Source organism: Oncorhynchus mykiss, chromosome 16, assembly GCF_013265735.2.
Source record: "Oncorhynchus mykiss isolate Arlee chromosome 16, USDA_OmykA_1.1, whole genome shotgun sequence".
In the NCBI taxonomy this organism is placed as follows: domain Eukaryota; kingdom Metazoa; phylum Chordata; class Actinopteri; order Salmoniformes; family Salmonidae; genus Oncorhynchus; species Oncorhynchus mykiss.
The window spans coordinates 22,441,202-22,455,341 of NC_048580.1; the positions used below are offsets into that span (position 1 = coordinate 22,441,202).

The following is a 14,140-nucleotide window of genomic DNA, read 5'->3' on the forward strand; positions in this document are numbered from 1 at the left end:
TCCTGGGAATATGGTCCTTAATCCTACAATGATCCTCCTTCCTCTCCATCTGAAGTTTGATCTCTTCACATAACACTCTATACTCATCATACTCTATCAGTCTCTTGTGGACCATTTTCCTTTTCTAGTTGCACTTACACATTCTCTCTATGGAATATGTGTTGTGCCAAAATGATGAACCAATGTCGTCATTGATCAAAATGTTCTTACATTCAAACCAGACTGATACTATAGACTTATAGATTTTTGGCACAAAGCAGCCTCCATAGTCCTGCTCTGCTCTTTTAGTCAACGCACATTGACGCTTAGGACCTTGAGAGGATTTGCTCTTTTTTTTTTTTTTTTTTGCAGCTCATTTGATTGTGTGTTATATCCTGACGCATGGCCGACGGAAGAGTAACACGACTTCATCAGAAGAAAGGCTGCAGACGGTTTTAGTAGCAGCAGCTTGAGTGTGTTAGAGCCTCGTGTTTTACTGGAAAACAGTCGGCAGCCGCCTTATAAAAGACATGTTACTCTTCAGTTATTGGAAACAAAATGTACAGCAAGAGATGATCCATAGCTGAGCTTTCAAAGACCCTATGTCATGCTGTTTATGTGATACTGTTCATGATTTTGTGTGTGTGTGTGTGTGTGTGTGTGATGCTGGCTGACTGCGTATGTGTATGTTTTCCACAGGCGTTCTCAGGTGATAGGGAAGTTTGAGTCGGGGGATGGGGAGGGCGTGGAACACATGGACACCACCTCTCCTTCGGAGCCCCCCTCTAATACCGTGTCTGTCCAGAGGCAGGGGCGTAGCGAGAGACGCTCCCTCGCTTGCAAACAAGTAATGTCCCCCCTCCCTCCCCCCTAACACAAGGCTGTGTTAAACCATACATGGCACCTAACATTAGCTCCAATTTACAGAGAACTCTCATTCATCATAAACCTTTCATAAATGTTTCAGTTGACGTCAATATGAAGATAACCGTGTTAAAATTGACGTGAATACATACACTACAGTAGTTTACGGTGCATTCGGGAAGTACTCAGACCCCTTGACTTTTTCCACATTTTGTTAAGTTACAGCCTTATTCTAGAATGGATTCAATTGTTTTCCCCCTCATCAATCTACACACAATACCCCTTAATGACAAAGCAAAAACAGGTTTTCATAAATGTTTGCAAATGTATTAAAAATGTAAACTATCACATTTACACAAGTATTCAGACCCTTTACTCAGTACTTTGTTGAAGCACCTTTGGCAGCTATTACAGCCTCAAGTCTTCTTGGGTATGATGCTACAAGCTTGGCACACCTGTATTTGGGGAGTTTCTCCAATTCTTCTCTGCAGATCCTCTCAAGCTCCGGCAGGTTGGATGGAGAGTGTCGCTGCACAGCTATTTTCAGGTCTCTCCAGAGATGTTAGTTCTGGTTCAAGTCTGGGCTCTGGCTGGGCCACTCAAGAACGTTCAGAGACTTGTCCTGAAACCACTCCTGCGTTGTCTTGGCTGTGTGCTTAGGGTCGTTGTCCTGTTGGAAGGTGAACCTTCGTCGTAGTCGGAGGTCCTGAGTGGTCTGGAGCAGGTTTTCATCAAGGACCCCTTTGTACTTTTCTCCGTTCATCTGTGCCTCGATCCTGACTAGTCTCCCAGTCCCTGCCACAAAAACATCCCCACAGCATGACGCTGCCACCACCATGATTCACCGTAGGGATGGTGCAAGGTTTCCTCCAGACGTGATGCTTGGCATTCAGGCCAAAGAGTTCAATCTTGGTTTCGTCAGACTAGTGAATCTTGTTTTTCATAGTCTTGACAGTCCTTTAGGTGCCTTTTGGCAAACTCCAAGCAGGCTGTCATGTGCCTTTTAATGATGAGTGGTAGAGTGCTGCAGAGATGGTTGTCCTTCTGGAAGGTTCTCCCTTCTCCACAGAGGAACTCTGGAGCTCTGTTAGAGTGACCATTGGGTTCTTGGTCAACTCCCTGATTAAGGCCCTTCTCCCCTGATTGCTCAGTTTGGTGGTTCCAAACGTCTTCCATTTAGGAATGATGGAGGCCGCTGTGTTCTTGTGCACCTTCAGTGGTGCAGACATTTTTTGGTACCCTTCCCCAGATCTGTGCCTCGACACAACCCTGTCTCGGAGCTCTACGGACAATCCCTTCGACCTCATGGCTTGGTTCTTGCTCTGACTATCACTGTCAACTGTGGGACCTTATATTGAGAGGCGTGTGCCTTCCAAATCATGTCCAATCAATTGAATTGACCACAGGTGGACTCCAATCAAGTTGTAGAAACCTCTCAAGGATGATTTAATGGAAGCAGGATCCACCGGAGCTCAATTTTGAGTCTCATAGCAAAGGGTTTGAATACTTATGTAAATAAGGTATTTGTTTTTTATTTTTTACAAATTTGCAAAGGTTTCTAAAATCCTGTTATGGGGTATCTTGTGTAGATTGAAGGGAATGAGGTTATAAAGCAAAAAATGTAGATAAAGCGAATGCTTTATATGAGCTGTAGTGAGTGTTTTTAGTAATATTTCATAGCCAATGGATTCATGTCATGTCGACCCTATATGTTGGGCATTTTCAGGAGATGTCATTGGATGCTGAGAAGGAGCGTCGCGTTCCTGATGTGTCCTGCTCGTTCAACTTCCGGAGGGCAAAGTCCCTGGACCGCCGAGTGACCGAGTCCTCTATGACTGTGAGTGATGGGCAGTACTTTACTTTGCGCTAGGTCACTCCACTGTACTTTATGCTAGGTTACTTTATATTAGATCACTTTAGTTTGTGATAGGTTGTTACTTTGCGCTAGGTCACTCCACTGTACTTTATGCTAGGTTACTTTATATTAGATCACTTTAGTTTGTGATAGGTTGTTACTTTGCGCTAGGTCACTCCACTGTACTTTATGCTAGGTTACTTTATATTAGATCACTTTAGTTTGTGATAGGTTGTTACTTTGCGCTGGGTTACTTCACTTTACTTAACACTGGGTTACTTAACTTTACTTAACACTGGGTTACTTCACTTTACTTAACACTGGGTTACTTCACTTTACTTGACACTGGGTTACTTCACTTTACTTAACACTGGGTTACTTCACTTTACTTAACACTGGGTTACTTCACTTTACTTAACACTAGGTTACTTCACTTTACTTAACACTGGGTTACTTCAATTTACTTAACACTGGGTTACTTCACTTTACTTAACACTGGGTTACTTCACTTTACTTAACACTGGGTTACTTCACTTTACTTAACACTGGGTTACTTCACTTTACTTAACACTGGGTTACTTCACTTTACTTAACACTGGGTTACTTTACTTCAGGTCACTTTAGTTTATACTAGGTCAGGTCTGGGCAATTATTTTCCATGGAAGGCCACATTAGAATGCATTTTTGCAATCGTTCGATAAGCTCAAGTTACAGATCAGTGGGAGCGTTATCCACATTGAAGGCGAAAGGAGAGGAAACCAACAGCAGGTCATTCTCCAACACTTTGAAATCCTCCAAACGATGAGAAAACTCACCGTTCAAAGCACGCAGCAGCAATGTATACTTCTCCCGCTGGTCAACTGATAGGGAACAGACTAGTAGTGTCGGAAGGTGGGTGAGATTGTTGTCATCTGATAGGGAACAGACTAGTAGTGTCGGAAGGTGGGCGAGATTGTTGTCATCTGATAGGGAACAGACTAATAGTGTCGGAAGGTGGGTGAGATTGTTGTCATCTGATGGGGAACAGACTAGTAGTGTCGGAAGGTGGGTGAGATTGTTGTCATCTGATAGGGAACAGACTAATAGTGTCGGAAGGTGGGTGAGATTGTTGTCATCTGATGGGGAACAGACTAGTAGTGTCGGAAGGTGGGTGAGATTGTTGTCATCTGATAGGGAACAGACTAATAGTGTCGGAAGGTGGGTGAGATTGTTGTCATCTGATAGGGAACAGACTAGTAGTGTCGGAAGGTGGGCGAGATTGTTGTCATCTGATAGGGAACAGACTAGTAGTGTCGGAAGGTGGGTGAGATTGTTGTCATCTGATAGGGAACAGACTAATTGTGTCGGAAGGTGGGTGAGATTGTCTGCTTCTTCTTGCCGGGTCAGGAGGAGTAATTTTTCCTTGTTTGGAATTCAGTTCATTCATGAGGGCCATGATGTCCACGGTGAAGGCAAAATCAGCCAACCGTTCTTTATCTTGCCTTTTGCAGTTGAGGGTAATCCACATACTTTCCTTTAATTTCCAAAAACTCTGCAATCTCCGACTTCTGGTCCCACACCCTTTTTAAGCACCTTCCCCCAAACTCAGACATCTCACGTTTGTGTGGTAGGGGAGGTCTGGATGACCTGACTCTGTCTCTTCCTATCGTGAGATAAACTGCATGTGGTTTAAAGATTTTCCTCTTATGAAGTGTACCACTTTAGTGACTGTATCCACAACATGGCTCATTTTCAGAACACATTTACAGAGCACCTCCTGATGAATAATGCAATGTAGGAAAATGATTTTCTCATCTGGGTTCAGCTCATCTACTTGATCTTGTATCCTTTTCAAAAGGCCAATGGTTTTTCCTGTCATGTTTGGGCACCCATCAGTGGTTTACACTGGAAAAAATGTCAAAACTCAGTTCCTAGCTTTGCCACACTTATTAACCTCCTCCAATAAATGTTTCCCTGTGGTTGTGCTCTTCATTGACTGCACTGAAGCAAGCTCTTCTATATGTTCAAAGTCTGAGGTTATGCCTCGGAAGAATATCAACAACTGCATCACTGATCTCATCCAGGGCCAAGGAGAAATAGTTGAAATCCTTTACCTTGACTTTTAACTGTTGTTTCATATTCTCTGCGTTGTCCTCAACACGCCGTGTCACTGTTCGTCTTGACAGGGAAACATTTTCAAACAGCTATTTCTTGTCGGGGCAAAGTTGCTGCAGAGTCAATTAAACATTCTCTAATGAATTTTCCCTCAGCGAATGGCTTGCTATGTTTGGCAATTTTGTGGGACAGTGCATAGCTAGCTCTCGCAATTCCGTCGTTTTCTGAATGCCGTTTTGTGAAAAGTCCTTGCTGCTTTTGATACTGAGAAAGCAACTCTTTCGATGTACTTGTCCTCTGCTCAGAAGACATATTCCTATATTTCTCTGCATGCTTCGTCTGGAGGTGTCAGGACAAGTTGTAGTCTTTCAAGACAGCAATGCCCTTTGCACACTAAGCACACAGCTTTCCCTGATACCTCAATAAAGAAATATTTCGATGTCCACTCTTGCTGGAACACCCTACACTCATTGTCTGCTTTCCTTTTCTTTGAAAAACAATTTTTTTTGCACAATTTCTAGCTAGCTACTATTTGTAACTGTGAAGTGTGTGTCAGCCTGTCAGTCACTGTCTGTCCTCATGCAGTTATTTATATGTGCCTTCAAATAAATGTCCCACAAGCAGTGGGAGTTACATCATTACACAAAGGCGAGTATTCATTGGGCTTTTAATCCGAATAACAAATACGTTTCTCCAAACTTTACTATCGCAAATTCTTTGTGATCTAAGCATTATTCTGCGGGCCGTATTGAATCAGGTCGCATGCCACATATGGCCCCCGGGCCGGCCTTTGCCCAGGCCTGTACTAGGTTATGTTACTTTACCCTACCCTAGGTTACTTTACTAACAGATTACATGCATGGATCTCAGTGTTACTTAGATATGATCTGGGAACTGTCCCGGGGTGGTGTTAGTGGTCCTCCTGTCAACGTGTGGATGGTATGGCCGAGCTGCAGCTGCCAAAATAGCCCCCCCCCCCACACACAAACCCCCCCCTGTTATAAATAGCTGGAGTGAAGGGTGTTAAAGCGCCAGCTCTTTGTGCAAAGACGCACAGAGAGCGAGGGAGAGAGGGAGTCAAGTGGAAGAGAGAGTGTGTGTTAATGAGTCTCCACCAGACCGTGGCCGTGCCACACCTGATGAGGATCAACAGAAACAAGGTAGGGGTCGAACGTAGCGCAGTTCCTGTTTGTTGACTAAATGGACGGTTTAGTTCTGGTGGTCTAACAGCAGACGTTCTTGGTTTGCTTCATTGAGCAGTGAGAGTTTGGCGAAGAAGGGCTCACTTGTTGTGGATCGAGTGGTCATTCATTGAGTCTTTCTGTGGATGAAAGCATAGAAGGGGTTCTCTTTCTGCACTGTGATTGCTATATTAGTTGAACGAGTCCAAGTCTAATATAAATATAGCACTAATATAGATATTTTGGACATCTGAAGACTGTAGCAGTTCTGTCGTAATGGCAACATAATTATATTTTTGTAATGCATTTGCAAGTTTACTGTATTTCAGGGTTCAACGAAAGGTCGCTATTGGGTTGGGTGGGCCACTCTTCCCATTAGTCGAATCTGGGTGGCAACGTGGACTGAAAAGCTGTTAGCTGTTAGCTGCTGAGCTGTTGGCTGTTTATTGGGAGCATTGCAGTGAGCTGTCTGGCTCTGGACAAAAATCTGTTAGCTACTTTGTTAGCCGAGAGCTATTACATATTATGCGTAAATGACTACCGATAAAGCAGCGAACACTGATAATGAGAGCCATGAGCATAAGCTAGTTGTAAATCGCGTGTCATGAATTGAAGCTGTTGTTGTTTTTTGTTTTCAATGTAGCCAGACCTGTTGAATTTCAAGAAAGGATGGATGACCAAGCTATACGAGGATGGAATGGTAATATACTTTATGAGCAGGAATCATGGTTGTGTTTCTAAATGATTAGCAGTGCCTTATGACATCTCTCATGGATTTAAGTAGGAGAGTATGCTTTAACAAAACTAGTAAATGTTATATTTATTTACCTCCTAGTGGAAGAAACACTGGTTTGTTCTCACAGACCAGAGTCTACGATACTACAGGGACTCAATAGCTGAGGAGGTAAGACCCCCCCCCCCCCCCCCCCCAAAAAAAGAACAAACAAACAATGTATGCAGTGTAATGTTAATACTGCCCTTGACATTTTTCTTGATCTTTTTGTTGTTTTATTCCAGGCTGCTGATATGGACGGCGAGATTGACCTGTCCACCTGTTATGATGTCACAGAGTTCCCAGTACAGAGGAACTATGGCTTCCAAATCCTTGTGAGTGTTTTGTGGTTGTACTTTGCTCATCTATACCATCGATCAAACCAAAAATGGTCCGTGCCTTTCCCATCTCTAACAAATTGTTGCTCAGCTGTGACCCTGCACTCTAAAAACAGCATTGACAACATGTGGTATTGCCGGCGGCATTGGGTTTGGTCATTTCTCTTCCGAAACATTTATTTGTCCCATCGTGAGGGATGTCACTTGACCTGTCATCCCCCTGTGAGAGAGTGACATCATTGGATCTAAGTCTGCCACAGACGTTGCCACCCCCCCAACACCCACCAACACCCGGAGGCCCTGAATAACATGTTTGTCTAACCTCGCTCATTCAAAAGACCAACCTGGTCTTACGTCGGCGCTTACTCAATGTTGGTGCCTGCGTGTTTTGGAAAACCTATTTTTCTAAAAATAGTTTTGAAGGCTTTCGCCATAAGCTTTAATGGCACACAGGATGGAATGTGAGACGACCCTTCCATAGGAGGAGCAAGGTGAGGATGATTACCTCGCGATGCAACATTTCCCTTGACTATAGGCCAAACACTTGATCTCTTGGCGATGGGCCACATCCGAAACGTTCTCTCTAAGCACCGATGTCAATGCGGGAGACATGCCCAGATCTGAAGTTAGTACGAGGCCCCATGGACACATGACATCCATGTCGCTTCTGCTGTGGGATGGTTGTTGTGTTTACATTGGCTTAGAGATGGAGCCCGCTCTCCTGGCGCTTCCCTGGTTATTTTCTGTTTCGGGGGTTCAGAAATAGAGCAGTGGGTGGAGATCATTCTCTCTTTGGCTGAGAACAACACCGGTTTAGTGACAAGACATGAATAACTCCAGTATTTATAACACCTTTTAGCGCTCTGCATCATGGGCAGACCGGATGGAGGCCAGGAATGGGGCTTGACCCAGTGGGGGAACCACCGAAACAGAATGATGTAAATGAATGGAACATCTAGTAGAAGCCCTGGATGGAGAGTGCACTCCATCGTAGGGCTGGGTGATATGGCCAAAATCTCATATCCCAATATAGGTCATTTCATAGCACCTATTAATTATGCATATCACGATATAGCACATTTTCTGTCAATTCAGTGAATAAAGTTTATATACAATGACCAGATGTAAAGGCCTATTTCTTATTACATTTTGAATTATACTCAACAAATAAAAGGTACTTACTCATATTTGATTATTTCTCCTTTTATTTAGAACCTTTGCACATTTTCAATTAAGCATGTCACAATATATATATATTTATGTGTGTGTGTGTATATATGTATAAAATATAAAAAGGTAAATAGAAAACACTTAAATATGGGCCTAAAAAATATATATATATATATATATATATATATATATATATATATATATATATATATATATATATATATATATATATATATATATATATATATATATATATATACACACACACACAGTGCCTTGCGAAAGTATTCGGCCCCCTTGAACTTTGCGACCTTTTGCCACGTTTCAGGCTTCAAACATAAAGATATAAAACTGTATTTTTTTGTGAAGAATCAACAACAAGTGGGACACAATCATGAAGTGGAACGACATTTATTGGATATTTCAAACTTTTTTAACATTTCAAAAACTGAAAAATTGGGCGTGCAAAATTATTCAGCTGCAATCCAGCAGCAATCCACCTGTGTGTAATCAAGTCTTCATAGAAATGCACCTGCACTGTGATAGTCTCAGAGGTCCGTTAAAAGCGCAGAGAGCATCATGAAGAACAAGGAACACACCAGGCTGTTCCGAGATACTGTTGTGAAGAAGTTTAAAGCCGGATTTGGATACAAAAATATTTCCCAAGCTTTAAACATCCCAAGGAGCACTGTGCAAGCGATAATATTGAAATGGAAGGAGTATCAGACCACTGCAAATCTACCAAGACCTGGCCGTCCCTCTAAACTTTCAGCTCATACAAGGAGAAGACTGATCAGAGATGCAGCCAAGAGGCCCATGATCACTCTGGATGAACTGCAGAGATCTACAGCTGAGGTGTGAGACTCTGTCCATAGGACAACAATCAGTCGTATATTGCACAAATCTGGCCTTTATGGAAGAGTGGCAAGAAGAAAGCCATTTCTTAAAGATATCCATAAAAAGTGTTGTTTAAAGTTTGCCACAAGACGCCTGGGAGACACACCAAACATGTGGAAGAAGGTGCTCTGGTCAGATGAAACCAAAATTGAACTTTTTGGCAACGATGCAAAACGTTATGTTTGGCGTAAAAGCAACACAGCTCATCACCCTGAACACACCATACCCACTGTCAAACATGGTGGTGGCAGCATCATGGTTTGGGCCTGCTTTTCTTCAGCAGGGACAGGGTAGATGGTTAAAATTGATGGGAAGATGGATGGAGCCAAATACAGGACCATTCTGGAAGAGAACCTGATGCAGTCTGCAAAAGACTGGGACGGAGATTTGTCTTCCAACAAGACAATGATCCAAAACATAAAGCAAAATCTACAATGGAATGGTTCAAAAATAAACATATCCAAGTGTTAGAATGGCCAAGTCAAAGTCCAGACCTGAATCCAATCGAGAATCTGTGGAAAGAACTGAAAACTGCTGTTCACAAATGCTCTCCATCCAACCTCACTGAGCTCGAGCTGTTTTGCAAGGAGGAATGGGAAAACATTTCAGTCTCTCGATGTGCAAAACTGATAGAGACATACCCCAAGCGACTTACAGCTGTAATCGCAGCAAAAGGTGGCGCTACAAAGTATTAACTTAAGGGGGCTGAATAATTTTGCACGCCCAATTTATCAGTTTTTGATTTGTTAAAAAAGTTTGAAATATCCAATAAATGTCGTTCCACTTCATGATTGTGTCCCACTTGTTGTTGATTCTTCACAAAAAAATACAGTTTTATATCTTTATGTTTGAAGCCTGAAATGTGGCAAAAGGTCGCAAAGTTCAAGGGGGCCGAATACTTTCGCAAGGCACTGTATGTGTATATATATATATACACATTTATTTATTTTTGGTGGCTTGCCTGTTTTGCATGTTATTTTGGCATTAATTCCTGTCACATACCAATTTGGTACCTTGGTATTAGCACCAACTCACGAAACCCTAATTTCTCCACCGTGTAAATTGGGGCCATGTCTTTGCAGATGTAAGTTGTAACGGCAGCTGTTATCTCCTATCTTGGTCATTCTTTGCCATATGGTGGTGCGCGGTCAAAAGTCTAACGCAACGTCTGAGTCGGGTGTTTGTTTTGAGCACTCGACTGTACTTTTTTGGGTCTCATCCGTAGATGGAAATTTTGTGGAAGAACGTAAAGCGTCGTCCAATTGACAAAAAATATTGCCGTAAAGAGTGATTTGCGACACAACGTAATAAACGATAGAGCATAATATGAAACGATAGAAAAACATCTATTGTCACACGATATGTATCGTCATATCGCCCATCCCTAATTCATCAAGGTACACTCGTTATAGTAATTCATTGTATTCACTGTGCGGTCATTGGGATAAGTTTCCTGTTATGGTGTGAATGCATTAGAGATGGGGAATGAACACAAGATTTGGGACAGGATTCAGTGGGGGTGCGTTTTGGTTGCTCCCTAACATTTTGGTTACTGACATTTATTTATTAGTTAGCTACTACTGGTCGATAGGAGTGCATCTTAAATAGTACTGTTCGTCAGCTAGCCATTCTAACACTGTGCCCCTCCTGCCCTGCCCTCCCTTTGTCCAGAGTAAGGTGGGGGCGTGCACCCTGTCGGCCATGACCTCGGGAATCCGCCGCAACTGGATTCAGGCCATCATGAAGAACGCGCGGCCCACCATCGCTCCTCCCGATGTCACCCGGTAAGACTAACACACAGAGCGTGGGAGGGAGTGTGTCGACACAACCCGCCACTGACGGACATAACAATTTCCTCACTTTTATTTACTCTCACTAATCTCTCTCCTCATCCTCCTCTTCCTCCTCCTCCTCTGGTATTTCCACCCTCTCTGCTTCCAGGAAAAACGTCTCTCTGAAACTGTCGGTTCTGAAGCCCAGGTTGGAGCGCTTGTGTGTTGATCCACGTCCCCCCCCTCCCCCCTCTCTCCCCGTGATGTAATGGTTCAGTAATGCCTGCCTGCGTGTTTGTCGTCCCGCCCTGTGTCCTGAACATTGAGTAATGTCTCCAAGTAGTACTGCTCAGGAAGCCCGCTGCAGTATGCGCACCATCAGTCAATTGAAATAGTAATCTATCTTACCTGGCTCGATCAGCATAGAAAACTATTGTAGGTTGATAAAAGGTGATGTATAGAGATAATGAAGAAGGGACAAAATGAGACGTATATGGTAACACTTACAGTATGTGTGTTCTGCTTTGATGAACCATGAAAAGGCAGCTGGAGCACGAGGAGACTCGTGTCAGTGCCACCTTGGTGCAAACACTGCCCTAAGTGTATCGCGGCAACAGAAGCATTACCGATTTTGTTGTCGGATCATTTTAGCCCCCTGCGCTAGTGTTTCTGCCCAGAGGTCTTGTCTTTCACTGGGGCTCTTCATATGCCTATGGACTCTGTATTGGGTTCAGTGTTTTTTCCCTAGGATTTTCTTCTGCAGGGGTGGCAACGGTAGTGGGGGAGGGGGAGTTGGTGCATTGACATCCTAGCTGTTCCCAAAGACCTTCCAGCTGATGAATATAGGGGGTTTAGTGTATAGGGTTTTACCCCTGTTTACTGAACTCACGTATGGCTGTGCTGCTGTCCGACTCGAAGGCGGCTCCCTCGAAACAGGAATGTGGGATATTTTTGGCGTTCCTGCGTAGACAACTCGCGGACTTCTCTTCTCTTGGATTGTACCCCTCTCCCATTCCTCTGACCCACCCCCCCGGAAATAGACTTTACCGTCAGCCCACTTTTTTTTTAGGTGCGCACTCCCCATCGCGGTTTCAGTGAATGCCAAGCAGTGTGCAGATGACTGTGACCACATTCCCCCGCTCGTCTACTGTACAAACGGCTAAAGTTGAGAAACTGCAGTGCGCTCGGCTCAAGTCTCGGATTACTACAGACATGTCTTACGAAAGAGAAAGGCCAAATCTGATCTGAGGCCCATCATGCACTCACTGCAGTTTGGCCCAATTCTCCCAGACTGCTTTAGTGCTGAAATGTCCCAATGTATTCCTCTCATTTGCTGTTGTGGTTTAAGCTTACTTTGTGAGCACAGAGATGTTTTGTTGTAAGTGAATAGTTGATGTTCTGTAGCAGTGTGTGTGTAGCTGCGTTTGCATGGGCTTCTTCAGCGCATTTTGAGGGTATCGGCATTGGTCACATCATTAGTCGTTATCTGGGGGAGCAAGATGATTGTAGGTCAGGGATTCTGCACGGTCATCCTTGCTCAGGCCGATCCTCTCGAACGTGCTGATTTGTCTTAACACCCGTACTGAGCGTCTTAAGCCATCACTGACCAGTCTCTTTCTCTCTCTTCCTCTCCATTCATTTCCTTCTCTCTCACTCCTCCCATGTCCTCAGCTCCCTCCTTGAGGAGAAGGCCAGAGGGCGGGTGGCGCTGCATCCGTCTCCCCAGCCAGGCCCTGACCCCAGCCCCGAGAGCCCCCGGGTGGAGGTCCGGGTGGTCAAAACACAGAGGTCTGTAGACCACGCTCCTGCCACAGTCGCTGCCCCCGCCTCGGAGCCACGCAAGAGCCGGGTCCGAGAGCGTAGGCGAGAAGGCCGCTCCAAAACTTACGACTGGTCCGAATTCCAGCCCGGACAGACGGAGGACCCCAAGAGGGACAAAGCACCAGATACTGTTGACCCCAGCTCTGCTTCTTCCTCTTCCACCTCCTCTTCGTCCTCCTCCACTTCTTCCCTGGCGTCCTCCCCCGTCTCCACCACCTCTTCCCCGCCAACTTCCTCCTCTATTTCGGCCCCTCCACCCGGCCGGGGTTCCGCCGTGGCAACCAGGGAGGAGGCAGAGCAGGAGCGGGGGCGGCGGCGGGATGAAAGACAGCAGCGGTTTAAGCAGAACACCCACGCACCCGGCACGGTCACCACCACAATGACGGCCACTGTAAATGCAGTGGGGGCCGAACCGAGGAACCCCGGGGAGTCCCAGGACCAGGGGAGGATGGAGGTCGACCACCCTGAGCCTGGTGCGGAGGGGAGCGGGGAGAGCGACGGCAGAGCCCCCGACGTGCAGGTGGAGATCGAGCAACGGTGGCATCAGGTGGAGACCACGCCGCTCCGAGAGGAGAAGCAGGTGCCCATCAGCACCACTGACGCCTGCCTCACTGAGAGACTGCCCCCACAGGAGCTAGCTGCCCTGCTGGACAAGGAGGTAGGCTTTTATGTACACCGGCCAAAGCTTCAATTATTCTACTGTGTGTCATTATAATGAGGAACCGTACTATATTCTAATGCATGTGAATGATGCAGCTGGGGCAGACCCAGAAGGAGCTGGCCAGGCTGCAGGAGCAGAACAACATGCTGCAGGAGCAGCTCGAAGATGCCAGGGGCAGAGAGCACAGTGCCAGGGAGGGCTACGTGCTACAGGTACCACACGCCAACAGTAGCTGATCATGTCTGATTAGTTGGATATTAGTTTCAGTTAGTTGCTCTATTATTACAACTTGAGAGCGTACCAATCATTTCGCTTTAAATCATTTTAAATGATGTACCCTTTTACTGTGAGTTCATGTTTGGAGGGCTTTTATCGTTTGATATTCTGGCTCGTTTTCGCAGCAGGGTTTCGTATTCAGTTTGTGTATTACATTACTGAACATCTTAGGGTGAGACACAGTATTTACAATCGAAGGCAATGTTCGCACTGATGGGAATACAAACTGATAGCGTGAGGTTGAGGATGTCGCGTGTGTGGTGTTTCTGACTTTGTGGTGTGTGTGTGTGATTCTACTAACAGGTGTGGGGTCTTAGTCCTTAAAAACAGATGTGCATGGTTGTGGTGGTCTCGGCATGGTTTTTCCGCTAACTGTTTTTACGGAGTCTCACATCTACTGGGGGGGAAATGATTGGTTTGGATTGATGCCGAAGGTAAGAACCTAGAGGAGCTTTGCCGC

General features: G+C 45.0%; 1 protein-coding gene across 5 annotated transcripts in view; it reads left to right on the forward strand.

Moving 5' to 3' along the window:
• Positions 1–14,140, forward strand: part of si:ch73-103b11.2 (putative leucine-rich repeat-containing protein DDB_G0290503) — a 106,424-nt gene that overhangs the window by 72,315 nt on the left and 19,969 nt on the right. For 3 of the 5 annotated variants that reach the window (XM_021565233.2, XM_021565231.2, XM_021565234.2), the window contains exons 8-16: positions 679–826; positions 2,570–2,680; positions 6,617–6,673; positions 6,809–6,877; positions 6,991–7,080; positions 10,822–10,934; positions 11,092–11,130; positions 12,594–13,401; positions 13,500–13,616. In XM_021565233.2, coding sequence (XP_021420908.2) covers positions 679–826; positions 2,570–2,680; positions 6,617–6,673; positions 6,809–6,877; positions 6,991–7,080; positions 10,822–10,934; positions 11,092–11,130; positions 12,594–13,401; positions 13,500–13,616 — 1,552 coding nt within the window. Of the gene's footprint in view, positions 1–678; positions 827–2,569; positions 2,681–5,801; positions 5,953–6,616; positions 6,674–6,808; positions 6,878–6,990; positions 7,081–10,821; positions 10,935–11,091; positions 11,131–12,593; positions 13,402–13,499; positions 13,617–14,140 lie in introns of those variants that run through there. The other 2 variants (XM_021565232.2, XM_021565235.2) reach the window with 2 other exon arrangements.